At 36.3% G+C, this 27306-nt stretch overlaps 9 protein-coding genes across 16 annotated transcripts in view; 5 read left to right on the forward strand and 4 right to left on the reverse strand.

Moving 5' to 3' along the window:
• LOC109124785 (transcription elongation factor TFIIS-like) overlaps positions 1 to 1750 on the forward strand; it is an 8806-nt gene extending 7056 nt beyond the window's left edge. For 2 of the 3 annotated variants that reach the window (XM_010507185.2, XM_019244965.1), the window contains one exon: positions 741 to 1750. In XM_010507185.2, coding sequence (XP_010505487.1) covers positions 741 to 1463 — 723 coding nt within the window. In that variant the 3' untranslated portion in view covers positions 1464 to 1750. Of the gene's footprint in view, positions 1 to 40; positions 164 to 392 lie in introns of those variants that run through there. The other variant, XM_010507188.2, reaches the window with a different exon arrangement.
• LOC104782300 lies at positions 1831 to 3810 on the reverse strand. Its single transcript, XM_010507194.2, has 7 exons — positions 3212 to 3810; positions 3000 to 3080; positions 2822 to 2896; positions 2671 to 2715; positions 2494 to 2583; positions 2282 to 2383; positions 1831 to 2202 (listed from the first exon to the last, which is right to left on the reverse strand). Exons 1-7 carry the CDS (start codon positions 3710 to 3712, stop codon positions 2056 to 2058), a joined length of 1041 nt encoding a protein of 346 aa, XP_010505496.1. The 5' UTR covers positions 3713 to 3810; the 3' UTR covers positions 1831 to 2055.
• Positions 3876 to 8102, forward strand: LOC104782299 (putative leucine-rich repeat-containing protein DDB_G0290503). 5 transcript variants are annotated; one of them, XM_010507190.1, is made up of 17 exons: positions 3876 to 3973; positions 4203 to 4433; positions 4757 to 4801; positions 5114 to 5176; positions 5258 to 5320; positions 5415 to 5477; positions 5580 to 5642; positions 5745 to 5807; positions 5910 to 5972; positions 6075 to 6137; positions 6235 to 6297; positions 6583 to 6645; positions 6744 to 6806; positions 6910 to 6969; positions 7150 to 7260; positions 7334 to 7426; positions 7509 to 8102. In XM_010507190.1, exons 2-17 carry the CDS (start codon positions 4221 to 4223, stop codon positions 7890 to 7892), a joined length of 1536 nt encoding a protein of 511 aa, XP_010505492.1. In that variant the 5' UTR covers positions 3876 to 3973; positions 4203 to 4220; the 3' UTR covers positions 7893 to 8102. The 5 variants fall into 5 exon arrangements, with proteins under 5 accessions (XP_010505492.1, XP_010505493.1, XP_010505491.1 ...); XM_010507191.1 differs by having other exon boundaries at positions 3878 to 3973; positions 4217 to 4433; XM_010507189.1 differs by lacking the exon at positions 3876 to 3973 and having other exon boundaries at positions 4088 to 4433.
• Positions 9292 to 10408, forward strand: LOC109132614 (putative F-box protein At5g41510). Its single transcript, XM_019244374.1, has one exon. The coding sequence runs from the start codon at positions 9672 to 9674 to the stop codon at positions 10296 to 10298; it is 627 nt and encodes a 208-aa protein (XP_019099919.1). The 5' UTR covers positions 9292 to 9671; the 3' UTR covers positions 10299 to 10408.
• LOC104782302 (acid phosphatase 1-like) lies at positions 12464 to 13818 on the forward strand. Of its 2 annotated transcripts, none has more exons than XM_010507197.1 (4): positions 12464 to 12488; positions 12722 to 13109; positions 13197 to 13409; positions 13501 to 13818. In XM_010507197.1, exons 2-4 carry the CDS (start codon positions 12745 to 12747, stop codon positions 13676 to 13678), a joined length of 756 nt encoding a protein of 251 aa, XP_010505499.1. In that variant the 5' UTR covers positions 12464 to 12488; positions 12722 to 12744; the 3' UTR covers positions 13679 to 13818. The 2 variants fall into 2 exon arrangements, with proteins under 2 accessions (XP_010505499.1, XP_010505498.1); XM_010507196.1 differs by having other exon boundaries at positions 12473 to 12587.
• On the reverse strand, positions 14083 to 16803 carry LOC104782303 (KH domain-containing protein At2g38610). Its single transcript, XM_010507198.2, has 7 exons — positions 16543 to 16803; positions 16347 to 16438; positions 15829 to 15980; positions 15501 to 15617; positions 15288 to 15404; positions 15002 to 15145; positions 14083 to 14551 (listed from the first exon to the last, which is right to left on the reverse strand). Exons 1-7 carry the CDS (start codon positions 16626 to 16628, stop codon positions 14399 to 14401), a joined length of 861 nt encoding a protein of 286 aa, XP_010505500.1. The 5' UTR covers positions 16629 to 16803; the 3' UTR covers positions 14083 to 14398.
• LOC104782304 (cyclin-dependent kinase B1-2) lies at positions 20551 to 22217 on the forward strand. The gene is made up of 4 exons (XM_010507200.2): positions 20551 to 21273; positions 21370 to 21439; positions 21593 to 21731; positions 21879 to 22217. Exons 1-4 carry the CDS (start codon positions 20610 to 20612, stop codon positions 21969 to 21971), a joined length of 966 nt encoding a protein of 321 aa, XP_010505502.1. The 5' UTR covers positions 20551 to 20609; the 3' UTR covers positions 21972 to 22217.
• Positions 22655 to 25144, reverse strand: LOC104782305. Its single transcript, XM_010507201.2, has 8 exons — positions 24762 to 25144; positions 24513 to 24660; positions 24272 to 24422; positions 24042 to 24167; positions 23885 to 23965; positions 23564 to 23756; positions 23208 to 23478; positions 22655 to 23097 (listed from the first exon to the last, which is right to left on the reverse strand). Exons 1-8 carry the CDS (start codon positions 24954 to 24956, stop codon positions 22862 to 22864), a joined length of 1401 nt encoding a protein of 466 aa, XP_010505503.1. The 5' UTR covers positions 24957 to 25144; the 3' UTR covers positions 22655 to 22861.
• On the reverse strand, positions 26491 to 27306 carry LOC104782306 (protein LURP-one-related 8; the record flags this gene model as incomplete). The annotated part of the gene is given in 2 exon segments (XM_010507202.1): positions 26491 to 26968; positions 27095 to 27306. Coding segments are annotated over 2 exon segments (566 nt in total), but the record flags the coding sequence as incomplete, so codon positions are not given.

Raw genomic sequence — 27306 nt, forward strand, 5'->3', positions numbered from 1 at the left:
TACCTTAGATTCTTAATTAGGGTTAAATTGATTTCATCTGATTTTTTTGAAGAAAAGAGTAACTTTAAATCAACAGATGAAGAAGCTTGACCAAACTGCTTAGTGCTTTTGTATGAGAAATCAAAACCCAGTTTGGACATTGAACTCAGCTCTACATGTTAGGGTAAGGGAAACAAACCCAAATTTGGCACATATGATTTACTTGAGAGTGATCAATGATTGCACTTGTTTATATAATGAATCGAGTCATGGCATTATAGACATACATTTTTTTTTGGTTTGTCGTGGTTTGGAAAAGTATGCTATACGCTTATTGTTGATACTTTATCCTCGGGAATGTTGATAGTGCGTGTATTGCCTTAGATAAAGTTATATTCTTTACTTGCTTGCAGGTGGGAAAGAAGCTGAGGTCTCTTGCAAAACATCCTGTTGAGGATATCAAAACCGTAGCTACTGATCTGCTTGAGGTATGGAAGAAAGTTGTCATTGAAGAGACTGCCAAGGCTAAGAAAACCGAAAGCACAAACGGTTGTAAAGCTGCAACTGTCAAAGAGGCTAAGGTGAATAAGATGGATGTTGAGAAGCCTTCAAATCCCGCTCCTGTTAAAGTCCAGAAACTTCAGAGGGGTGATTCGGCTAAGAGTATCAAGGTTGAGAGAAAGGAAACAGACAGCAAAGTCACTACCGGTGTCAAGATAGAGAGAAAGGAACCAGACAACAAAGTCACTACCGGTGTCAAGGTTGTGAGAAAGGATTCAGACTACAAAGTTGGTGTCAAGATAGAGACTAAGGAACCAGACAACAAAGTCACCAATGGAGCCAAGATAGATTTCCGTGGTCAGGCTGTAAAGGATGAAAAAGTCTCAAAGGAAAGCCAATCAAGTATGAAAGCTCCAGCCAAGGCACCTAATGCTCCTCCAAAACTAACTTCAATGCTCAGATGCAATGATCCTGTGCGTGACAAAATCCGTGAGTTGCTTGCGGATGCCTTCGTCAAGGTTGCTGGAGAAGCTGATGACTATGAGAGAGAGTCAGTAACTGCAAGTGATCCACTCCGTGTTGCTGTCTCAGTGGAATCACTCATGTTTGAGAAATTGGGTCGCTCAACTGGAGCTCAGAAGCTCAAGTACAGATCTATAATGTTCAACCTGAGGGACAGTAACAACCCAGACTTAAGAAGAAGGGTTCTCACCGGGGAGATTTCACCAGAGAAACTCATCACATTGTCAGCTGAAGAAATGGCAAGCGACAAGAGGAAACAAGAAAACAACCAGATCAAAGAGAAATATCTGTTTGATTGTGAGCGTGGTCTTGCAGCAAAAGCATCTACTGACCAGTTCAAGTGCGGGCGGTGTGGTCAGCGCAAATGCACCTACTATCAGATGCAAACAAGAAGTGCTGATGAGCCGATGACGACTTATGTTACATGTGTTAACTGCGACAACCACTGGAAGTTCTGTTAAGGAAATCTCTGTGTGTCTTTCTATTTCATGAGACCCATGTGAAGACATAGAGAGGCTCTGATTGATTTATCAGGAGCTCTATGTCCATTTGCCAGCATTCTGAGAATGTTCTGGCTCTGATGTTGTTTAAGGATATCGTTCAGTGTCTTAGAGACTAGTAAGTAGGGGTATTTACTGATTTAGGTGTTTGTAGCTCTTATTTATTTTGCTTCTCTTTGTCCAAACTGTCAACTCAACTTTCTTGCAGATTTTACCAAATTTTGAAGTTTTTTTATTGTTTTGTTTTAGATTTTTGTGTATGTGATATTGGTCGATAAGTATCAATATGAGACTGCTGAGAACAGAGATTGAACTGCAAAAAAAAAAAAAGAGACTGCTGAAAACAGAGGATTTATATGTTCTCTATCCGATACGGAGGAACAAGTCACAAAACATGTATAGCATCATTGTGAACATGACATGTATACAAGTCATCGCATTAGACATGTATATCATTGTGAACAAAGTCATGTTTGAATAATCTTATATTCATTTTCTCTATCAGACACAGCGGGAGACCTAAGCTGAATGATAAACAATAGATTCATAACTTCTAGCCGAATATGTCCCATTCTTCATCATCCAAATCTCTTTCTTTCCTACTGGATCTATTGTTTCTCCTTCGCCGTCTTCTATAGGATGAACTTTCAAGCTCTTCATCATCAGAGTATTCACTACCAAACTGAGTATCCCAGAGTCCCTGTAATTAAAAATCTTTCTTCAATCATCTATTTAACACTACATAAAAATCCCAAGGCATGCCATTACAAGACCTATACCTTAGTCAACCTCTGTTTTCTAGAGGCTGCAGCTTCGTGAACCACAACTATGTCTTGTAAGACCTCGATTATGTCTTCGACATCTAATCTGTATGTACTCACCTGCATTATCACATACGCAGTAGTTAATCATAACATTGTGCTAGTCCTAGATTATATACTTGTGCTTCGTTTTAAGCAAGAAGGGAACAGGAAGGGATAAGTTGACCCACCAGGCTTGATGGTATGATGGTTACCCCGAAGGAATCGAGCTCAAGCGATTCAACTATTCCTGAGTTAATGTTGAATGAGTAACCTCGAACCTAAAATCAATCATATGCTTTTTAGCTAGATATTGGCAAAGAGACAGACATCATCACTGAATAAGATATAGAATGATTACTAAACACCTTTCCAATGTTTCGGCCTCCTTGTGTCACTACTCTGTAACCTACCTAAAACAAAAGATGAGAACTCAATCTTAAGACTTGCTTAAAGGTGGGTAAGTCACAAGACAGCACATAAAAAGAGACATAAGAAGACTATAAAATATATATATACCAGTGTTTCAAGTCCAACCATCTTGAATTCAGTATCCAATACAGTCTCATTGTTTACAAGCACAACATCACCCACCTACAAAGATCTTAACTATAAACTTGAGATGTAGTAGACTCATCTCCAGAGGAAGTCAGTTTCAACAAAAAAAAAGGAAACCAAACACAGTAGTTAGTAGTACCCTGGTAATGTCTTTGAGCATGAATCTGTCAGATTCTCCAGATAGCAAACTTGGTTTAATATCAACCACCAAAACCAACCACTGAAACAAAAAATCTCAGAATGATCCAGCTCATTGCAGTACCCAAATTTGGTAAAAAAAAAAAAAGAGGCAGACTTTGAAACTCAGTAATGATGGAACCAAAGGTAATGACTTTAAGAAAAAGAACTTACAGAAGTAGTGTCAACCCAGAGCTGAGAGATAAATCCTAAACTCAGAGCTGACTGAATACTAACAACTTGCTTAGCAACAAGATTCGATCTCGCCGTCGTCTGTTTAAATCCTCTCGAAGCAGTGTTGTTGTTACTCAGATCGTTTCCATCAACTAGTCGAATCAAATCACCCTCTCGTGGTAATTCTGCGCTTCCACTCTCCACAGTTTGATCTTCTTCACTAGGTAGTGACGATGAACGCAAACAAGACACGAAATTGTTGTCACTCGATTTCTCTCTAAAGCTGAATTGCCCGAGAAACGCAGACTTATCCGAACATCGAGCAGCTCCTCTTCTCGACGAGGAAAAAGTATCAATTTTGTGGACTGAGACATGATTCCTCGTTAATGAATTGATGAGCCTCCATCTAACACAATTCTCTGAATTGGGTTTCACCACCAGTCGAGCATTGAGGAGGACTGGAAGAGAAAGGAGGAACAAGGAAGAAGAGCAATTGCACATTACCCACCTTTAGAGAAGTCCTTTGAATTCAACTCTCTCTCTCTCTCTCTCTCTATGTGGACTAGAGAAGATGGGTCTGGTAAGACGTCCCCCGACTTAAAAACAAAAAAAAAAAGACTTTTGTTTTTTTACGTTTAGCGAACTTTGTTCGACAAAGTTTTGTCCTTTCCCCGTTTTATTCCCCCGTTCAGCGCTAAGGTTTCGATTTCGTGTCGTATTATCATCACTAGCCATCCCCCATTCATCTGCCTCCCTCGCAAAGTGAGCTTTACGAATCACGCATTTCTCCAACTCGATTTCTTTCTCTCTCTCTCTCTCTCTCTCTCTCTATATATATATATATATATATCTTCTTCTCTACGCGGATTCATTCAGATCTGACTTCGTTTCATAGACTTTTGCTTAGTTTTTGATGAGATAAAGTTTTGATTTTTATTTTTATTTTTTCTCTTGTTGGGGTTTCCAATCGATAACTGATACGTTTTGGAAGCTGGTGGATCTCAGGGTAATGGAAGACGAGAAGAAGAAGAAGAGAAACAAGAAGAAGAAGAACAAGCAAATTAATAATAATGATAATAGTAATAAACGTGCAGACGACGGTGTAACGACGACCGCTCCTGATGATAATCATATCGGAGATGGTGACATTGCTCTTATTAGCGGAGGTCCAGATGCCCATGAGTCCCAACCATCTCACCAGATCAATCATGTCGTCACAGCTGTAAGATCGATTGCAACATTACTACTACACTGAATTCATTCTCTTCTCTTGGTTGATGATAGCACATTGGGTTAAACTTTTGATTACATTAACTTTGAGTTAAATGTCAATGCAGTTTGATATTGTTGATTTTGTTTATCCCAACCATTGTATGGTTTGATTGAATGCAATCCTTTTACTATGCGGGTGTTTGCTTATTGTAATCCATATGTCTAGAGTCTACTTGTAATCCGTTTGTGTTGTATAGAGATGGTAGATATGGGATAGTGCAAGTGAGGTGAGCCTCTCATGGTCTGATACTTTTAAAATCTTCTTATTTCAAGCAGGCAGATGATTCCGGTGTTGTGGACAAGTCTCACACAAATGAGGTCAGATGTTCCCACTGTGTCTTGTATGTTAATCCGTTATTTGCTGTATCTACTTGTCAGAGTAGATTATTGTAGATGAGAAACATAAAAGAAGAGCAGTACTGCATTGTTTGTTGTCTGTAGAAAGAGGAAAATAAAAGTCTTGCATTTCTATCTTTGAATTGGCTGATAAGTATTTGTTAACAGTAGTTTCTGTCTGTCATTGTTCACCCGATCGATTGCAAGATCGACATTTTGTTTCCTTATAACCATGATGAGTCTCTTGTTTACAATCTTCTTGGATTCCGAAACTATTTTGTAATGCTGTTGTAGGCGCTGCTGGAAGAAACAATCAAACAGTTACGTGATGAAAATGGCTCCTACCTTCAGAAAGAGGTGATAGTCTCCTCTTTGCAAACTTTCTTTGTTCTCAGTTCATTCTTAAACCTTAGATAATGAACTGTCATGGCTTAATAGGCTGGTTTTGAAGAAAATGTTAGACGCTTGGAAACTGAGAATGAAGCTCACCTACAGCAAGAGGTTAGTGAAGAATATACTAAAGCCTTTTTCATTACTTTTCTGTTTCCTGCTACATCTGCAAGCTGAGAGATCTAAATAACATGGTGTTTTACAGGCACTGTTAGAAGAAAGGCTTGTGCATTTGAGAACAGAGAATGAAGCTCATATAAAAAATCAGGTTGGTGAAGGAATAACATATAAAATGATGATGTATCCATAGCTTTTCTATTTTGCTGCATTATCTACTAGCTGAAGGTCAAAATAACGTTGTGTTTCAAAGGCAATGTTAGAAGAAAGGCTTGCGCATTTGAGAACAGAAAATGAAGCTCACATACACAATGAGGTTGGTGAAGGCATAACATATAAAATGAGGCTGTATCCTTAGCTTTGCTATTCTGCTGCATTATCTACTAGCTGAAGGTCAAAATAACATGATGTATTACAGGCACTGTTAGAAGAAAGGCTTGTGCATTTGAAAACAGAGAATGAAGCTCACATACAAAAAGAGGTTGGTAAAGAAAATTACATAAAAAATGATGCCTTATCCATAACTTTGCTATTTTCTGCACTATCTGCAAGCTGAAGGTCAAAATAACATGATGTATTACAGGCTCTGTTAGAAGAAAGGCTTGTGCATTTGAAAACAGAGACAGAAGCTCACATACAAAATGAGGTTGGCAAAGAAATTACATAAAAAATGATGCCGTATCCATAGCTTTGCTATTTTTCTGCACTGTCTGCAAGCTAAAGATCAAAATGATATGATGTATTACAGGCACTGTTAGAACAAAATCTCTTACGTTTGAGAACAGAAAACGAAGCTCACATACAAAATGAGGTTAGTGAAGAAATAACATAAAGCCGTATCCATAGCTTTCTTATGTTGTAGGATCATATGCAAGTTGAATGTCAAAATAACATTGTTTTTTATACAGGAAAAGTTGGAGGAACGACTTGTGCAGTACAAAAACAAGAACGACATGCTTCTTCGTGAAATGGTGAGAATCTTTAGCACCGGGAGCGTTAGTTTAGTACTACAGTTTCTCCTTTGTGTGATCATATGAAAGTTGCTTTCCTGTTCAACTTGGTTTGTTTTATAATTATCTCTTCAGAATGTAAATTAGCACCTACCAGTGTTTTGCATAATAGACTTGGAATTGGTCTTAGCTAACGTGAAAGAAAGTCATGTTGTCAGGACATATCAGATTGCTATATATGTTACATCTCATATCATATGCAGGAAGATACTGTTTAATTCTGACATATATATATAAATTTGACAGTCCAGTACAGAATCCCAGATGAGACAACTGATAGATGAAAGATCTACCTTCACTGAGAAAGAGGTATGTCTCCATTCATTGGAGATGAAAGTTGCATTTTCTTCTGTTATAATGCATTGCCGTTGCCTAATCTTAGTAAAAATTGCATGGTTTTCAATCAGGCAAGTCTAGAGAAGAAAGTTCAACAACTTCAACATGATGAAGAATCCTCGGTGGCTGTGGAGGTAACTCTATCTTACACTAGAAAACCTTGGTACTCATTTTAAGTTGAGTCTCTTGACTAAGATGGCCATTTTTTTTACTCATCATACACATTAAATCTTGCAGAAGTCATCCAGAGAAATGATCTCTAGCCTAAACAGTGAAATTGCAAGGCTACAGGCACAGGTATGTGTCACATATTTGTTTTTCTCATTTCCAAGGATGGTTTACGAAATTGCATCTGAACACGATACTCTAGCCTCCTAAGTGAACTTTTAGTGATTGTATTCGTGTAAAATAGGAAACGGCTATGCATAATACTGCATAGATTTAGTCTGATATGAAGATTAAAACAAAGCTTGGCAGGTTACGGAGTTGGAAGAATCTAAGAGTAATCTTCTAGAGCAGAATCAGAGTCTTAAGGAACCTGTATCCAATAATCAAGTCCAGCATGAAAACCATGAGAGTAACGCAAAGGTTAGACTTTGAATACTTTACAATCTTCAAGAGACTCAGAAATCGATGAAACGGTTTCTGATGATTGATACAGGGTGCTTCTGAGGAAGAATTAAACTCACAGATTGAAGCAGCGTGTACTCTAGTTGAAAAGCTTATCACTGAAAATGCTGAACTTGTTGAAAAGGTACGGTGCAGGGCTATAGATCTACTTTACTTTGGTGTTGAATGATTGAAAATCTCACTGGTTATGATTATTACGTTGTAAGGTGAACGAGTTGTGTATTAAGCTCAACCAATCACAGAATGCTTCTACTTCATCCCCTGAGAGCCTAGCCATTGAAGTAGAGAAGTCTGAATCCTTAGAAGAAATACCCATACACGACGAGTTGATTAGAATTGATAACTCTAGGGACATGGATACTGCATTGGTAGAGAGGAACTTGTCAGAAGGCCAAATTGAAGAAACAGTGCCCGTTTCTCTGAATGCTAATGGGGAAGTAGACGTGGAATCACAGGTTGTAGTAGCCAGAGAAGACGAAGCAAGTGCTGGTGTGCCTCTGGTGGACGCTCCACTCATAGGTGCTCCTTTCAGGCTAGTCTCGTTTGTAGCAAGATACGTGAGTGGTGCAGATTTGGCGGCAAAGAAATAGTTTTTTTGTAAAACTCAACAATACATTGGAGTCAGAGAAGATGCATCGCAATATCTATCTCTCTCCCTCTCTCTTTTTCTTTTTAATCTGAAGGGATCTTACATAGATACAATGAGGATCATTGATTAGCTATTCACAACACTTACAGTACACAGATGTCTATTGTAATTTTTTGATAGGATAATGACTTGATGATGATGATTTTGATGACTGAGTGCATCATGTTGTTTTGTTTTCCTTCTTTTTCAAAAAAAATCATGGAAGTTCAAACGTAAGTCTTGAGCTTCTGAGCAAAGACAAGACTCATGTAAGCAACATCAGAACAAACTATGTCAAATCCTCCGTATATTCCAACTATTCAGTACTAATAGGCTAGCTAGGTGTGAGAAATGTATATGCGTTAGACACATGTGATAATTTTCCCTATATGTTTTCTTTGCTGCTTAGTTTTGGTATTTTATAATATATCTTTTGATTTTTTTTGTTTGAACTCCATATTTCTTTTATAATTATAAATTTAATTTTATATATATATATAATTAATTATTATTCTATGTTATTGTTCTTAGAATATAAGATACATCTCATCACTGATATTAACTTTATGTTAGCCACATTTTTTTACATGATTTGTCTTCTAACATCTCATCACTGATATTCACTTTGTTTTTTGTTCCACAGGCTGAGCTTAATCCTGCAAGACATTTGATTGTTGATTAGTCCTGCATTAATGTTGATTATGATATGTTATCTTGAATAATACTTATGCAGCCTCTCTTGGATTTCTAGCCTTGTGTTTCCATTTTGGGTAGGAGATGGAGATAAGTAACATCCAAGGGCTACTAGATACATCTAAAGCCCGACTATAAACTATGCTGAAGCGTTAGAACTACTACTATCTACATAAACCGGAGTCGTAGGTCAAAGATACTCTCTCCTGTGTTTTGGTATACAATAAAATATTTTGGGTTTAAGTTTTAACCCCAAGTGTGACCCAAAAAAAACACTCTAATCATACAATATACAAGCCGATTATCTTAAGCGACTCTAATGAATTTTTGTAAGTAATAATAACATCTAAAGACTGACTAGATTCTGAGCCCACGCTAGGCCCAACTTTATTTAGGGTTATTTATGTATCTGCACAGTCTATGTGTCGTATACTTTTTTTTCTTTACCTTAGCCGCAAGAAATCAGAGGAAACAAAGAACCACACATTTGGTTGCCATTTGAAACGATGACGACGACGACGATGATCTCCGATCTTCCAAGGGATTTGATGGAGGATATTATTAATAGGCTTTCCATGAAATCTCTGAAGGCTGTGAGACTAACCTGCAAAAGTTGGAACAACCTATCCCAAAGTGAGAGCTTTAAGAAGATGCACATGGGCAAATTAATAAGAAAAGGGGAGTCAATGATGATCGTAGTGCAGCGTCACAGTATTTATTTAATGAGCGGGTGTTTGACGTTGATCCATGCATAGATCTCAAAGGTAAACTTAGTTTCCTTAACAATCAAGTCAACATATCCCGAATTGACCACTATGAGGGTTTATTGTTATGCTTCTTCTTGAAAGACGTTACAAGGATTGTGGTTTGGAATCCGTATTGGGGGCAAACAAGGTGGATCAAACTCAGATATACTCACCTTCCACAAGGATATTTCAATTATACTCTCGGATACGAGGATAAGGAATCTTGTCGCAGCCTTAAGTTGTTGAGGTTTGTAGATTATTTTCACTACAGAGATCCCGAAGAGAAATTTTTTTGGTACGAGATGTACGATTTTGATTCTGGTTTGTGGACAACCCTTGACGTCGCTCCACACTGGGGAATATATTGTTCAAGCAGTAGCGTTTCTCTTAAGGGAAACAGTTACTGGTGTGCTACAGAAAGGAGCTCAGAAGGTTGCAAGGATCGCATAATCTGTTTTGATTTTACAAAAGAAAGATTTGGGCCGCTTCTGCCTCTGCCATCATGCGTTAGGGATCGTCAATATGCATATGTACATTTATCTTGTGTTAAAGAAGAGAAGATTGCAGCTTTATTTTACCACCACTATGATTTTGAGTTTGAGATATGGATTACAACTAAGATCGAGGCCGAAACGGTGTCGTGGAGCAAGTTCTTGCGAATTGATTCGGAGCTTGGGATAAATTCTCCAGACTGTTTCTTCATTGACGAGGAGAAGAAAGGCTTCATGTGTGTTGGTAGATACTATGGCTATGACTCTGAGCCTGGAGAATGTCCCAAACCATTTATTAAGATCATTGGAGAGGCTGGATACTCAAAAGATTTTGATCTCGGAGTACCTGCATACAAAAACAGTTGGCTAGATAATGTGTGCTCTTATGTTCCAAGTTTGGTCCAGATCAAGAAACTGGCACGAGGCAAAAGGATATAACAAAGTAGTTTAGAAAAGCGTCTATTTGATCAAAACATGTTGAGACTTGCTGAAATAGAAATACTAATAATAAAGAAGCCATATAGACATAGATGTAGATAGGAGGAGGCGTAGAAGGACAAAACGGGATGATTAGAAGCAAAAACGAGATTGGTTGCTAAGTTACAGGTAATTTTTGTTGTGTTCTTGTATCTTATATATATTATATACTTTATCGCAAGTGAGGCTTATGGTGATTACACTTTGTGATCTGCAGGAGCAGACACTGAAAGGTTCGAGCCATATGGGACTTCTTGCATTGTGATGCCTACTATCTTACTTGATAAAGAACCTGATACGTACGTGGGAGAGAAAGGCACGTGTGAAGAGCGGAAAAAAAGTGTGAATAGAATGAAGAGTATAAATAGAGATAGAGTAGTATTGTAAAGGGCATCAGATTGTGTGAGTTTGTTAGATCAGAGCTGCGTCTCTGTTCATGGTGATAAGAGAGGAGAACTGTAACTCCGATCTTATCAGCTAGGGTTCATCGTTTGTATTAGGGATTGAGAAAGAGATAAGAGAGAAGATATCACACCTTCAAATTTAACAGAACCATATGATGATGTTGGTGCTGTTGAGTTTCTTTTTACTTTCTGCTGTGTTTTGGTATTCAATAATATGTTTTTTTTTTGGGTTGTGAAGGACTGAACTTGTGTGTGACAAAACAGAAGTTGTGTTTTGTTACCAGTAATTTTCATGCATATGAACAGGCATGACCCAGGAGCGTTAGTGAGAGATAAGATAATTGGTTTTTTCACAATGGAGACCAATTGAAATACTGACACGCTATCTGAGGCTTCCTACACAAACTATATTGGTGGATGGTCTGTATTAAGTGCAAATTAGATGTAATCATCTGAATATTCATGTGAGTGCAAGTCAGCAATTATATATTCAGGAGGCTATATTTTAAAATGGTTTTTTTATTGGTTCCATCTGCCAAGTCTTCTTGATTGTGGTTTTAACATGTTTATATGATAAGTGAAGAGAGCGAAGAAGAAGAAAGAGCTCGGTGGTGGCTCTTATATAGTAAGAGAGAAGTACCACGAAGGAAGATGGACGGCTCAGTGAGAGAGAAGAAGAAGTTTGTTAATAATAATATTATGCTATTTATAGATTTTAATCGCCTAAATTGCTAAGAAATGTTTAATCAACAAATTATAAACCACTTAGCATTTTCTAAATAATAATTTGTTAAAAGATAGAAAAATAATGTGTTGTGAGTGGGATTCAAATCTATGAAAATTCAAAGAAAGGAGTGGAAGTAAAAAAAAAATATCCGAAGGAGCGTTAGTGAGAGATAAGATAATTGGTTGTTGTTGCGCAATGGTGATGTTTTAGTTAAGTAGTTGAAGCATTCTTTTTAAGTTTTTAATGATTAAAGGCAACATCTCTTAACGGAATTTGCCAATTTAGTAGTGTTGACAGACAAACTCTAAACTTCATTAGTTGGTGTCCTTTACATTTTCCATTAGACTACTAACGTACGTGTCATCCACTTTTCTGTTGACAAAAATTTAATAACAATCTAATCCTTGTCAGCATCCAATCTTGTTTGGTCGGTCCATTTTTTGTTGGTTTGACAAATTTGTATCTATTGGTATCTTGATAATTAGCAATAAGTCAATAACACCCTCCTAGCTAAGACTATATTGCAAATTTGTATATATATATATTTTTTTTTCTCTAATATATCGCATGAGCTCGGAGACTGACAAATGTAACTTGTTGAACCAAAATCAGATGATCGTTAAAACAAAAACTTGGATATGAACGTGGAAATTAGTGAGGAAATACAAAAAAATCTAGTGAGCTCATCCACCTAGTGTAATAGTGTTATATAGAACTAACTAAAAGATATCATGCGCCACTTTATAGATAGTAGAGGATGTGAATGTGTTCAGAATATAAATAGTGGCGATAGATGTGTGTTAGTGAATATGTTCGGTGCTGGTTTTGACCCCATTTCAAAAATTTAAATAATACTTTTGCTTACCTCATAATTTAAGTTAATTGGTCGTAAAAAATGGTGCGACTTAGTGGATGAAACCTCATCCGGAATCTTCTACCGAACCAAAACTCTTTAAATACTAGTCTATAACACGACTACAATACTAAATTACTAACTAAGCTGATCCACCACCACTCTAGGTATTATTACTCTGATCTTCACTTTTCAAGCATTACTACAAGCATTAGTCTTCTTGTTTCACCAGTAACGAAGCTCTCTCTTTCTCGATCTCTATCTTTGTGTGAACTCTCTCCTCTTGTATTATGTCAATTTCCTTTCTTAACAAGTTTTGCTCACTAGTCACTAGTTTTTCCCTACACATTTTTACTCATATCTCTACTTATCTTTGCATAAAACCTTCACGCGTGCGTAGATAAAGTAGAAGAATCAAGAGCAATGGATCATACGAGTAGGAAAGAGACGTTGCTTCTCATCTTTCTCACAATATCCTCAGTGGCAACCAGCACAAGCCCATGGCCGATGGACGGAAACTATGGTGCTAGCTATTGCTTGAGCTGGAGACTAGGAGTAGAGACCAACAATGTACGTTTGTGGCGCATAGTTCCTCTGCAATGTCTCCGTTACGTTGAGGTATATATGCTAGCTGGTCAATATGACAGAGACGTCCAGTTAATTGTGGACCAAATTAAGGTTTATCTCAATGAGATAGTCCTTCCTGGTGATGGCATGGACGCATGGATCTTGGATGTTGATGATACTTGCTTGTCAAACGTCTTTTACTATCGGCTTAAGAGATACGGGTACGTACACGCTTCATTCCTAGACCTATGATCCGAAAAATTCTTGGATACCAAATTAAATAATATGTTTAATTTGTTAATATGTAGATGCGACCCTTATGATCCAACCGGATTTAGAACATGGTCGATGAAAGGAGAGTGTCCAGCAATACAACCTGTTCTTGAATTGTTTAATACACTAATAGAAACAGGCTTCAAGGTTTTCCTAGTAACTGGAAGAGATGAAGAGACACTTCGTCAGGCTACACAAGAAAATTTGCATAACCAAGGATATACTGGTTATGAAAGGTTGATTATGAGGTAAGAGAGGCTTACTTAATTATTTTAAAGATTTATTTTTGGAATATCAAGTCACATACAATGTTGGACGAAATATTCTACGTACTTGCAGGACAGCAGATAACAAAAGACAAAGCGCAATAACATACAAATCAAGAATCAGAAAGGAAATGATGGAACAAGGTTACAGGATTTGGGGTAATGTAGGCGATCAGTGGAGTGACTTACAAGGAGAATATTCAGGGGATCGTACCTTTAAGATTCCTAATCCTATGTACTTTGTTCCCTAAGACTTTTTTACTTTAACCACTTTTTCTTTCGTACACAAGGGTATGCCTCAACTGAAGTTATACAACAATCAATGTCTGAACAAATCAAACCGCAGTTCTAGAAAACAGATTGTGTTAGTTTTACAATTTCTAATATTTGTAGCAAAGTAATCCTGTTAAAATATAAAATATGATTGTAACTGACAAAAAAAGATATATTTGAAAATGAAAAAGAACCAAACTTTTACATCAAAGTCTCAAAAATGAAAAATCAAAAGATAAGAATCAATCCAATAAATGTTTGTTGTTTTTTTTGGTTTATGTTTTTACAATAAGAATTTCAACCCTCGCCCTTTACCCTCCCAAGCCACCACATCTATTTTCTCCCTATATATAATATATATGTCTCATACCTTCTTCCTTAATTTTTTTTTTTTTTTTGCATGAATCTTTTTTTTAAATAATCTGTAATGAATCTCTGACGTCGTCTCTCATAAAGACGACCAAAGAAAAAAAAAACATAATGGAAGAAAAAAGGAAAAAGGGCCACACAGGGTCACTCACCAGAGAGAGACCAGGGAGGCTTAAGACCAGACCACCACCATTGCAGCCACAACTGGAGAAACCAAATATACACATGTGCGTCTGTGTATGCATGCAGACATGTTCTTTTGGTTGAAGAAACCATTATAAGGCTTTTAAAGGAGCATGTTGTTTCGGGCGAGACAAACAAAACGCTTCTTAGCATCCTGTTTTGGGGCGTTTACCACTTGAATTGAAAGGCGAAACGCTTCCACCTCCGCTTGGACCTGGACTTTCTTCTCTCAGGTTGTTCGAGTTTAGCAACGCTAGTTCCCTCAGCTGCTGTCTCTTTATAAAATCTTGCGACTCATCCTTCATTATAACAAACAAATAAACAAATGTTATTGCATTTTGATAACATAGAATAGTCAAATGACATAACAATGTAAGTGTTTGAATACAAGATGGCATATTTTTGGCGTGTGCGAATACACCAATCGCTACTTTGTTTGACTGGTGTTGGTCGTCACAGTAGTGGTCACACATGTACATGTCTGCATAATTGAACACTAACCACAAACTCCAAAGAATGGTACTGAAATATGGACGCTGAGACAAAACAATAGAGGCCCTACAGGTAATAACTAATAGTCTCACTGAGACAAAACAGCTACGGAAAAAACCTAAAATAAAAACGTGTCCTTTCATTTTAATACCCTTCATGGAAGACGAGGACTATTCTCTTAATGCCTTGTACTGATACCAAAAACATATAATAGAAGAAATAACTTAAAAGTAATGGAAGAGAAGAATGAGTGTTACCACAGGCTTTAGTAACTCTTCTATTATTTCTTGAGCTTGTCGCAGACGTATCTCCACGATACTCGCTGGAAGATCTGCCTCTATTAAGATGTGAAGCTGCTCATTCAGGTGTTCATAGCCCGGTCTTCCCCTTAGTTTATCTTCCTACATTATATCATCAAAAACACGAGTAGTAAACATGTTATTCAATACTCTTATAAACGCCAAAACACCAATATTGGACTCAACTGGTTGGTTAATTTGTGAAAGTGTTTGACAAAGTCCCTAAATGTTTCATGGATCTCACCTTTTCAGGATCCTTGATTGATCCTTTCCCTCTGATGAATACACGGCAACCTGTGGTAGCTTCAACGCGTTTTAAAGAGTTGCCTCTAGGGCCAAGAAGTCGTCCAACAAAATTGAACTGACAAAACAGAGGAAATGAGAATGGGGAGTTGAGAAATATTACCATCTATGATGGAGCATATGATGAACAACACACATAAATAAGACTACTCACATTAGGATAGTTATCTACAGGAATCTCCAGACGCAATATCCTTTTGACGGTGTATGAACTGGGGCTTCCAGGTGCACCTTGCCAATCCATTGTCATTCCAGGTGTTCCACTAAGTCTCTGTAAGAAAGTGAGTGTTTTAGCTCATCATCTCACAATGTTTAACAGAAGCTAGCGTAAAAGCATTCTAGTACTCTAGCAAAGGTGATACTCTAGACAACATTAGAACATGGCTTAGAACAGATCACCAACTATACAACTGTGTAGCTGGATAAGTTATTGTTATGAAATAGAGTGGTTGTATTAAAAAAAAAAAGGTAGATGATGATACCTCCTGAGAGAGGCCGTTCCAGCCGCCTAACCCGGTGTTAGAGACATTAGACATAAGATTAGAAGAAGCCATGGGGCTGGGACTTCTGTGTCGAAGTCTATCAAAATCACCAAATCCTTGGTTAGACATCATTCCAGATACCCTGAACATCTCTGCAAATCAAGAAACCCTTTTATAATAAGTAGTAAGAACAACAACACAAGTCAATTGACACTCTAAAAGGAGGCTACTACTAAAGTAAGGTAATGCCGGATTCAAACAGACAAAAAATTGAAGAACCAGATCAACGAACTTGATCTCACTCTCTTGAACTAATTAAGATTAACTGAATTGAACATTTTGTAAGAAATCAAATGACATGATCAAGTCATCATCCCCCATCCAATCTGGTGAAAACAGAAGATAGAGAGAGAGCTAAAAGAGTATAAATTTATACACTTTAGGGGTGTGGGAAAACAAAAGAAAAGTTTAGATCCGAATCAGAATCAAAATTAGTAAAAAGGGGAAAAAGAAGGAACCTTGATTCAAGAGACGGCTACATATGGGTAGGACCTGCATAAAAGGAGTAAGCTTTTGATGTTCGGCGAGAAGCTCCGTCAAGTACTGAGAGCTGTTAAAAACAAGAAACAGAACACAACACAGATCGTTTTTTTTTCCTTTTCACAATTAAAAAAAAAAAAAAAAAGAGTGTTTGGAAAAAAAGGAAAACAAAACCTGTCGATCTCAGGAGTGCTTCTAATCTGAGGAGAAGCAGCTCGAGCAGGAGAGAAGTAAGAGGAGTTATTATACAAACCAGACATGAGGTTTCTTTTTAGGTGTGTGTGTGTGTGTGGCTTTGTATCTTCTTCTCTGTACAAGAACCCCCAAAACCAAGATGGTTGCGCAAAAAGGGTTTGTTTTGATGGAAATCGCAGAAAGTAGAGAGAGAAAGAGAAAGCCAGCAGCAGACACCAAATATGAATTCTGCAGGAAAGACGCCAGACTTTTTTTTTTTTTTTTTTCTTTTCTTTTTTGGTTTTTTTCCTCTTCTTTTTTTTTTGTTTATTAGGTGAAAAAAAAACAATTATTTATCTTCTGGGAAAGAAAAGAAAAAAATATGTAATTTTCAACTCACAGACAGAAGAAAGAAACTATAAAAAGTTTGTGTAATAAGTGACAGCGTGGATCTCTCTGGTTTTTATTACAAAAGGTTGAAATCAACCGTCGCCGTTTGATTCTTTTTGTGTGTATATATAAGGTTATTGGTTTTATGATTTTAATAAATTTGGAAATGCAAATAAAAATTATATGTTATTTAATTATTGATTTTAAAATACTTATTAAAAGTATGTATTATTGGTTATATGATTTATAAATACTTGTTAAAATTTCATGTTATTCATTTAATGATTTATTTTTAAATTTCAAAATTTATATTATGTTTTAAATGTATTTAAATAAATTTAAAAATGTAAAATAAAAAGATTCAAATATATGGATAAAATATATTATTTCAAAATATATGTATTTTGATTTTTAAAATTTATAATTTCATATGGATTTATAATTTACCTCTCCAATAGCAATGAGTGGTGAAGAACATTATTATTACTACTCGGGGAGAAACTTTGGGGTATGTGCGAGACTACGTAGACCGTAGTATCTTTAACGCCGCTAAAACTGAACACGTGTCACCCATGCCATCGCTCAATTAGAGCTGTCTTTTTTGCCTTTACATACGTATTTTTATTTTCCTTACATTTAATATTTTACAATAAATGTGTTTTTTTTGTAGGGATGGATGGTTAGGTTTGAGTTTGAGACTTTTTCAACATGTAACGCACAATTAAATTATGGATTTTACCTCTACATACAGTATATTATATGTTTATACTAAAACAAAGTACAGTATCATGCTAATCCGTATCTTTGAAGTGAAATAATTAAAAATAAAAAATGGTGTGCAGATAACTTTGTTGACCACATTGTAAAGCAGTTAACCGTGGTTCATAATCAACTTTTATAGTTTTTTTATAACATATTTTGTAAACTTTAAAAAGTAATCATTGAAAATATTTAAAATTTTGAATTGCTATTGATTTAAAATTAAATAATATCTTTTTAGTCAAAGAAAAAAATATATTTAAACACAGTAATCATTGTTTTATTAAAATATGTAAAAGATTCTAAACATCAATCTTTTAGAGACCGAAGGAGTATTTCGGTTCACTATTTTCTTTCCTTAGTCAATACCTACCATTGAATGTTGTTTTCTTGTTTTCATTTACTTTGTTAATCTAAATTTCATTTTAGTTCTTGTTGTCCAATACTTTTTTTTAGTATTAAACAAATGAACCTTTGTTTATAATCCACATGAAGCACATTCTTTTGCTTTTGATCTTTATTTTTCTCTTTATACTTTTTTTTAAACAGTTATTTTCTCATCCATTCTTATTTTTTTGAGTTAATCCCTTATTTTATTTTATTTTTGACCTCAGTTAATCCCTTAAATTACATAGAATTCTTTTGATGATTTTATGACTTTCTGAAATTACATGACTTCATATATTGTTTAGAAAGCCATGTGTTTTGAGTGTCCTTGTAACATAAATGAGCATCACAAGTATATTTTGTTTTTTCCGCAAATCAAACTTTCATTTAATTTTAAAGAGTAATTTACAAAGACGTCGTACAAAATTACTGGAACACAATTATTACATACGCAGATATATGCGCCATACACTGAGAAAAATACAGCAGCAGAAGGGAGATTGACGATGCTTTCCGAAGAGTAGTCTTACTCGCTAACTGTTCATATGATCGGTTATTGTCGAACTTCATATTTGATTTTTTATTTTTACGATTTGCATTCAGCGTTTTGTGGCTGAACTTTTTACAAAACCATAACTGTAAACCCAATGTGTCCGAACTTAACTTTGGAATGTAGACATAATGGTACCAATGCTTCCGTATCAAAGCCTTTATGATATATCTTGACTTTGTAAAATTCTTTGACATATCACGAATAGTTTCTCCACCATAACATCTTTTGGGAAGATCTTCTTGATAAAATTCAATAAAACACTAAGACTCACGAGGGAAGGCCACAAAACTTTGCGTAATCTTGTACTTTGACCAACACCATCAACAACAACACTCAAAATGCTAGGGATTTGAATAATCATAGTCAGAAGTTGTTAGACTGCATAGTCAAAAGTAAAATCATTGCCATAGGAATCGTTCCCATCTCTTGAGCAACCTCAATCCAAAACGCCACATGGGCATCATCAAATATAACACTAATTTCTTGTGACCCTATCATGACAATATAGTTCCATCGACGCTTTGTTAAAACATTCTTCAAACTCCATATCTGACAATTATCAATGATATATTGTCGCCTATATGTGATCAAACCCTCATTCAATTTTGATACAATAATACACCAATGAAGTCCTAAACTCTCCCAAATAATGGAATCACCAACAGTCACTCCCGGATTCCAAATCTTAATTTGTTCTCTGTTTCTCATGTAATTTTTTAACAAATTAGAAAGAACATAGCATATATGGGAGATGAAACAAAAAACATCAATCGGAGATTGAAAGAGACTGACACAATTACTCTTAGCCTGAGGTTTGAGTAGGGTCAGAAAAACACTCTTCGAGAAGAAGAGAATGAAAACGCGAATCTGGAAAAAATTCCAACCGCGACAAAGAAGAGACGACACAACCCTTTTCCACCTCAAAGGCAAGACTCCCGGTGAAGTTTGGATGTGATGAAACACCACACAAGTCGGGAAAGGTACTAGTAAAATTGATGGACTCAGATCTGTCCACATCATCTTGCCAAAAGAGTAAAGGATGGAGAATCGGAGAATCGATTTGCCGAAATAACTAGGTAAAAACTATGCAGAAAGATAAATTGAAAAACTGAAAAGAGAAAAGGGGCCGACCGACGCCGGAGAAGCCAGCGTCAGCCGGAATCTATGGAGATTGGAAACGGTTTTGTAGTAAAGTGTCGTTTTGAGAGAGAAGCATAGATCTCATGGGTATCGTTTTTTTTTTTTTTTTTTTTTTTTTTTTTTTTTTTTTTTTTTTTNTTTAGTAGTATAAGATTACATCACATGCTTAACCCTCATGATCAATAAACATGTTTTAGTTCTTTTTTAGGTTCTAGGGATCAGAAAATTTTATTTGGTCATCAATTGACATCGAATATTAATCTTAATCAAGATTAATTATGACCTTTTGTCATTTGCATTTTGAATATATCTTGGTTTTTATGTATTTCAACCGGTAAAATAATATCTTTGTAAAGATTGATAAATTAATCAATAAACAAATATATATTGAATAATTTTGATATTGTTTGGTTTATAATTTCTCTTGTTTGGCGTAATCGATTTTGTTATATTTTTGTGCTAACCTTTTTCAATTGAAAATGGACACTCTCGTGGGAGATTGTTTTAAGTCTCACTACAAGCACAAATTTAAAAGTTTTGGCTTATATATACAGAGCTTGAGAGTCATATTATCATCAACATTTGAACTCATCATGAATTTTTTTTTTTTTTAAATAGCCTTGACTAATAAAAATATTACTCGTACGTGCGAAGCGTGCGAGGGATTCAAAGTCATAAAGGAGCGGGAAACACGAGAAAACACGTGAAGAAAAAAAAAAAAAAATCGTTAACGTTAAATCATCAAAGAGGCGCCTTTACCAGATCTAAAAAATCCAAAATTGGGGATTTAGGGTTTATAAAGAAGACCCCCAAAACTCAAAATCCTCAATCTCAATCAATGGACAAGTACGAGAAGCTCGAGAAGGTCGGTGAAGGAACCTACGGTAAAGTATACAAAGCCATGGAGAAAACCACCGGTAAACTCGTCGCCCTGAAGAAGACGAGACTCGAGATGGACGAAGAAGGTATACCACCAACGGCACTTCGCGAGATCTCTCTTCTCCAGATGCTTTCTCAATCAATCTACATCGTTCGTCTCCTCTGCGTCGAACATGTTCTTCAATCCAAAGACTCCTCGATCTCATTCTCACCGTCGTCTCCACCTGTTGTTACTCACTCTCCCAAATCAAATCTCTACCTCGTTTTCGAGTATCTCGACACTGATCTCAAGAAATTTATAGATTCTCATAGGAAAGGTTCGAATCCTAGACCGCTTGAGGCTTCACTTGTGCAGAGGTTTATGTTTCAGCTTTTGAAAGGTGTGGCTCATTGTCATAGCCATGGTGTGCTTCACCGTGATCTTAAACCGCAGAATCTTCTTTTGGATAAGGATAAAGGGATTCTTAAGATTGCTGATTTGGGTCTTAGCCGTGCGTTCACTGTGCCTCTCAAGGCTTATACTCATGAGATTGTTACGTTATGGTACAGAGCTCCTGAGGTTTTGCTTGGTTCTACTCATTACTCTACTGCTGTTGATATGTGGTCTGTTGGTTGTATATTTGGTTAGTGCTCTATCGTGTTTTATAATACCCTTTTGAATCCGTCTTTGTTCTGCTATTTTTGCGTTAATGATGTTTACCACTTCTTTTTTTTTGCAGCTGAGATGATTAGGAGGCAAGCTCTTTTCCCTGGTGATTCTGAGTTTCAGCAGCTGCTTCAGATTTTCAGGTATCTGCTTCATAGTTTTTTTTATGCCTAGGAATCAGTCTAGCACCTTAGTTCATTTAGGTTCAGTTCTTGTGAACTTATTTAGAACATAGGGACTCTCTAGTATCAATCTAATGTGTATCTTAAAACATGGTTTTGTTTTTGGTTCTGGAGATTGCTAGGAACACCAACTGAGCAGCAATGGCCGGGTGTAATGGCATTGCGTGACTGGCATGTCTATCCAAAGTGGGAATCGCAAGACTTATCACGTGCTGTTCCATCACTATCTCCTGAAGGGATTGATCTTCTCACGGTAATGCTTTTTTTCAAATATGACCATTGCTGGATTAGTCTGTGGCCTAAGATTCTCTGATCTCTTTAGTAGATTAAAAGTCAGATTCTTTCTGTTGGGGTTCCTAGTTAATGATAATTTGTTTGAACATTTTTTGATCAAATGCAGCAAATGCTGAAGTACAATCCAGCTGATAGAATCTCAGCAAAAGCAGCTACGGATCATCCCTACTTTGACAGCCTTGACAAATCTCAGTTCTGACCTCTGGCAAATTGCAAGCTTCTATTACCCATCAGGCTTCTCTTTGGAGTTTTGAAGCTGACGGCTCAAATTTCTTGTCACCACCATCATCTTGGTGTCTTATTCTGTGTGCTTAAAGAGATATTTTTACTTATATAAAAGAAACTGAACAGCTTGTTTGTCCAATTGAAGAGAATGCAAATGTATTATTTGCTGCTACGTTATAACCACAATTGCTATTCAAATAGACAAGTAAATTACAGATCACATGGTATTACACAATTGAGAAAACAGGACAAGATACAGAGATCTCCAAAGCTGATTAATGTAAACCGCTGATACATGTATGTTTCATTCATACAACCACACTTTTCCTTTGCTTGGAGTTCCCCGAACCACTACTATTGCACGCGTCTTCCTTCTGAGGGACATTACTTGCTTTTATTTTAGCTAAGCATTTACTAGTTAAGATATATTGCTTATGTTAATCGACTCCGCAGCATAAACAACCAAAACTACGACAATGTCAAGAAAATCAGACCACGCTGAACAGTTTCATATAGGGTTTCTTGATTCAAGTCTGCTTACCATTTCCTTCTATCTACTGATCCTCGGTAATCTGCTTTGCAATCTCAGATGATCAGATCATGGATCGCTTGTTAATATTTGGACAAATGACAATATCAAATTTGTAAACCAATCTCTTAAATTTAATATTCTAAGTAGACAAATGATCATACTAGTGTACATAAATGGGGAGCCAAATTCCCCCCAAATATTTGCTGCTTCATTACAACCACAATTGCTGCTCAAACACAGTAAATTACAGATCATATTACACAGTTGAAAAACAGAACAAGATACAGAAACCTCAAAGCTGCTTAATGTAAAGAAACAAATGACGGGTAGCTTCAATTAGACCAGACATGGAGAAGGCCGTGTCTGTTTCCTGTGTATATTTCGTTCCGTTCTTCGTCGTAGAAGAGAGCGGTTATGTCTTCCAAAGCCTCAGCAACCACACTTCTCCTTTGCATGGAGTTCCCCAAATCACTACTGCTGCTGTCTTCTTCCTTAGGAGGGCCATTATTTGCTTTTATCTTAGCTAAGCATTTACCAGTCAAGATATTGCTTATGTTAATTGACCCCGCTGCATAATCAGCCAAAATCACAACAATGTCTCAATAGCACAACAACAAATCAGAGCATTTCTATAACGAGGTTTCTTGATTTGAAAGGGTGGATGATGAGTCTACTTACCATTTCCTTCTATCCACTGTTCTTCGGTATCTGCCTTGCAATATGAGATGATCAGATCCTGATCGCTTGTTATGTAGATGTTGTTTGTGTTACAGTCTGGATGCCAAAGAAGATGATCTTCAAACGAGGTCACAAGCTCACCGCGGAAATTCCACACAGAGACATTACGGTTCCGGAATGTTAGAAACAACTGGTTCTCATACAAAAATATGAATGCTGATGGTGTCATGAACTCAGTTCTACTAACTTCTATCAGCTCAGCATTTCGAACCTTTTAAGAACATAAAACTGTATTAGAAACATTAAAAACGCAAAATATATAAAACGGTTTGAACAAAGAACAAAACACCACTCACGTCAAGTATTTGGAGATTCTCGTTCTCTTGCTTAACTAGAAGCTTTTCATTGAATTGTTCAATGAAATCAACTTTCTTGTTTCGGTGAAGCAAATGATTGAAGGACTTGAGAAGCGTGCCATCTTCAATTGACAGAACCTTCAAAGGAACATGACTCGCAGCTCTCTTGAAAATCAACAGCATTATCCCTGGACTGGTGCAAGTTAAAATGCATGCACAAGTTAAGAGTGACAAGTCTTCAATCCCAATCAAGAAAACACTATGAATCAACTCACTTCAACATTTGTAAACGAGACACATAGAAAGATGTAGAAAATTCACCTGATCTTAATCTCCTGAACATTTTTGTCCGATATCGAATACAGCAATGCATAGTTTTTTAGATCAAACACCTTGTAAACACTGCAGAGTAAGACTGTGGCTCAGTTGAGGGAACTTCAAGTCAACACATTCTGAATAATAAAGACGAGAGAAATACCTATCCTGTGCAGAATATGTCAGCACCTTCCCATTAACATCATCAAACTCAACAAAACCTGGCCACTTTAGTGATTCAGATTCAAAAAGAGCAAATCCTGCGTCTGCTTGACCTCTCAGAATATACCTAACAGTACCCAAAAAGAATTAAAAAAAATATTACTTTCACAAATCTGAGAACTAATAACTTAAGAAGACCATGACAACAAACACAAGAGTAAGTAGACATACTCGATTCTAGTGGATCTGCATTTCAAGGAGCTGTAATTGTCAGAGGCGTAAACAGAAACAGTAATGAGAGAATCATTGTTCTTGTTGTAGAACAAACTCCGGATGACTTCATCAGGACTAACATTTAAAAAGCAAACCCTTTTATTCGTATCTGCAATTACATAAAAAACAACAACTCCCATCAAAAATCACAGTGACACAACAACACACCCAAATAAAAGAGTTAGGGGTTAGTAAGTACCTCTGCTAAAAGAAGCACAGACACCAGATTGAGTAAGAGTAAAGACAATGTCTCGAGCAGCGACAATCTCAATAACTTTGCTTCGTTTCAACAAATTAGGTAATGAAACTAAACAGTACCCTTTAGGATCGTGCGTATCATATTGCTCCTGAACCCACCAAAAAATCCAAAAAGATTCAGACTTTGGCGGAGTTGGGAGAACCAAACTAACCAAAATCGAAGAAATCAGAAGAAGATAATACAACATACCACGAGACGCATGTTGCGGAATCTCTCTTGAGCGGTGCTGATTGAGAAAGCTCGATCCATACGAGACGAAATTTCTCGGCGTTGAAGCTTTTTAACGCTGTTGACGAATCCATCGGGACGAGACCTCTTCTTGGCGACAACTCTTCTACCGCCGCAAGGTCTAGGGTTTGCTATGATTCTTCTTCCTTCCATCATCAAATCAAATCCAAAAAAGCTTGCTTTTTTTATTAATTCCAAGAAACTGTTGTTGCCAACAACAACAGCCAACTAAAGGCTCCAAATGGGCTAATCTGAATCTATGCGGAATTAATTGGATTTTATCATAAGAACAAAATAGTTTAGGTTTATGACATTTTTCTATAATGTGACAACTTTTTTTTTCTTTTTATTTGCCTCTTTCTATAAAGTTTAATTTTTTCGATATTTTTTGTTTTTGTTTTAAGGGCTTTAAAAAGTGTAAGAAGCTTTAGGTGTGTGTGTATGTCTCGCGGTGAATCAACATATACTGGAATGAAAAAAAAAACTATGGTTATGCGGTTTTTGGCATCAAATCTTGAGTACAATGAAGAAAAAACAGTTTTGGTTGTGTAACTTTACAACTTAGGATCAATTTTTTAACGCAAATTTGGTATCATGATTTTATAATTCAGCCCGAAACTCTAATTTTGTCAATTTTATGCCAAAATCATAATTTAGCGCTAATGTACTATTTACGCGGTTTTCAAATTTTAATTTTAGATTCGAAATTTTTCATTTAGCGGCAAATTCTAACTACGCAAGTTTATAATAATAACGTTATTTTTATCACATCATTTTATCCAAAATATAGTAAAAAGAGAGAAATGGTTTTTAAAAAAATTTACTATTGTAGTGTATCCCAACTAGTTTGGTAATTTTGGCCAATAATCACAAATTTTGACCTCCAACTTTATAAACCGATGATTTTGTGCTTTTGCATCAAAACTTAACTATGTAAATGGGGTGCAAATATCGTAATAGTAGTATAAGTTTTGTATCAAATTAAGATTGTACACCAAAATATTGCTTTTCTGCTTCCAACGAGATGAAAAATAGATGATACTTGTTTAAGTTCAAAATCTCTATTTTATAATGATTTTGCAATTCCACTATTTAGATAAATAATTTTGGAACTATAAGCCGTTCAAGACAGGCATCTTAGCTGCATCAAATCTCTAAATGCGTTCTTCGACTCCCAAGTCTCTTCTTATGATTATCAAATCAAAAGGTCTTAAGAACCGAGCTTAGCTTAAAATTTACTTCACCCTATCCGAGGCTTTCTTTTTGTTTCCCACTTAAAGAAGTGTGTTGTAGTTGATTTTTAGCTAAATCGGTCTTGGTGGCCTTCAACAGCTCCTCCATTACTGGAGTGCAAGTCCTTTTATTAAATACTAGTTTGACCAAAGCACAAAACTTGATATTATGAAACTCAAGTCTTTTTTTTCTTTTCTTACAACAGAAACTAACTCTGTTGTAGCAAATATGTTAAAGAGTATTTGTATCAAATCATTTTAGTAATTTATTTTGCTGGTTAACATGACATCAAACTTTCATGACCGACAAAATTATAAAATATAGCCGACTTAATCATCATCAGCCTCTACCAAAGCCATCATTGTTGATTTGTCTCTAAAAATATCCATCGACAATTGCATTTTTGTAGTCCCAAAGGCCAAAAGTTTTTTAAAAAACTATGTGTCTTTTCTTTTTATTTTGCACTAAAGGTTGTCTCTGATCATGTGTACATTTAGGAAGGAACACAATGCATAAATTACATAACAAAAAGTAACTAATATACACGTAAATTTTAAACCGTAAAAAAAAAAAAGGAAAATTCAAGAAGATCTAAACATTTGGTCAAGGATGATGGTCAATGCCATGGCCACACGAGGCTCCATCTCCGATTCAACTATAAGTTTAAACACATCTTTGCCAAAGGCAACTCCTCCGATCACCGTCTCTTTCCTCTTGATCTCCGCCGTTTTCTTCTTGTTTCTCCTCTCGTCCAATATTTTGCAGCTTCTTTGACTATATGATCCTTCTATCTCGTACAATATCGTCCTCTTTGAGCTAACCCACGCCAAGGTCCTCCGGTTTGTTATTATGTTAACGTTCTTTCTTGCCGTCAATATCGGGTCTCTCTCGGTTTCTCCATCGTATACCATCCAGCAATCTCCCAAACTCAACTTCTGTTCAATTCAATTAACAAGAAAAAGCAAATTTAAGATTAGTTTCATAATAATTGTGGTTGACATCACTATAATTAAATGTCTCAAATCATGACAAGAATATTATCAAGAAAATGAAAAAAGTACCTTGCGGCGGACGGAGAGGAGGGGTAAACCGGAAGCGTCCATAAGGACGATGTTGTCTCTAGGACAATTCATGTAGTTGTCGACTCTAAAGACAAGCTCTCCATTGGCGTTGTAAACTGTGAATCCGTCGCAGTTGAAGAGAAGGGACTTCTTCCACACCGTTAAAACCACGGCTGCTTTACTATCACACAAGCTCTCGTCGCATGTGTTTG

This window comes from Camelina sativa, chromosome 4, assembly GCF_000633955.1.
Source record: "Camelina sativa cultivar DH55 chromosome 4, Cs, whole genome shotgun sequence".
Taxonomy (NCBI): domain Eukaryota; kingdom Viridiplantae; phylum Streptophyta; class Magnoliopsida; order Brassicales; family Brassicaceae; genus Camelina; species Camelina sativa.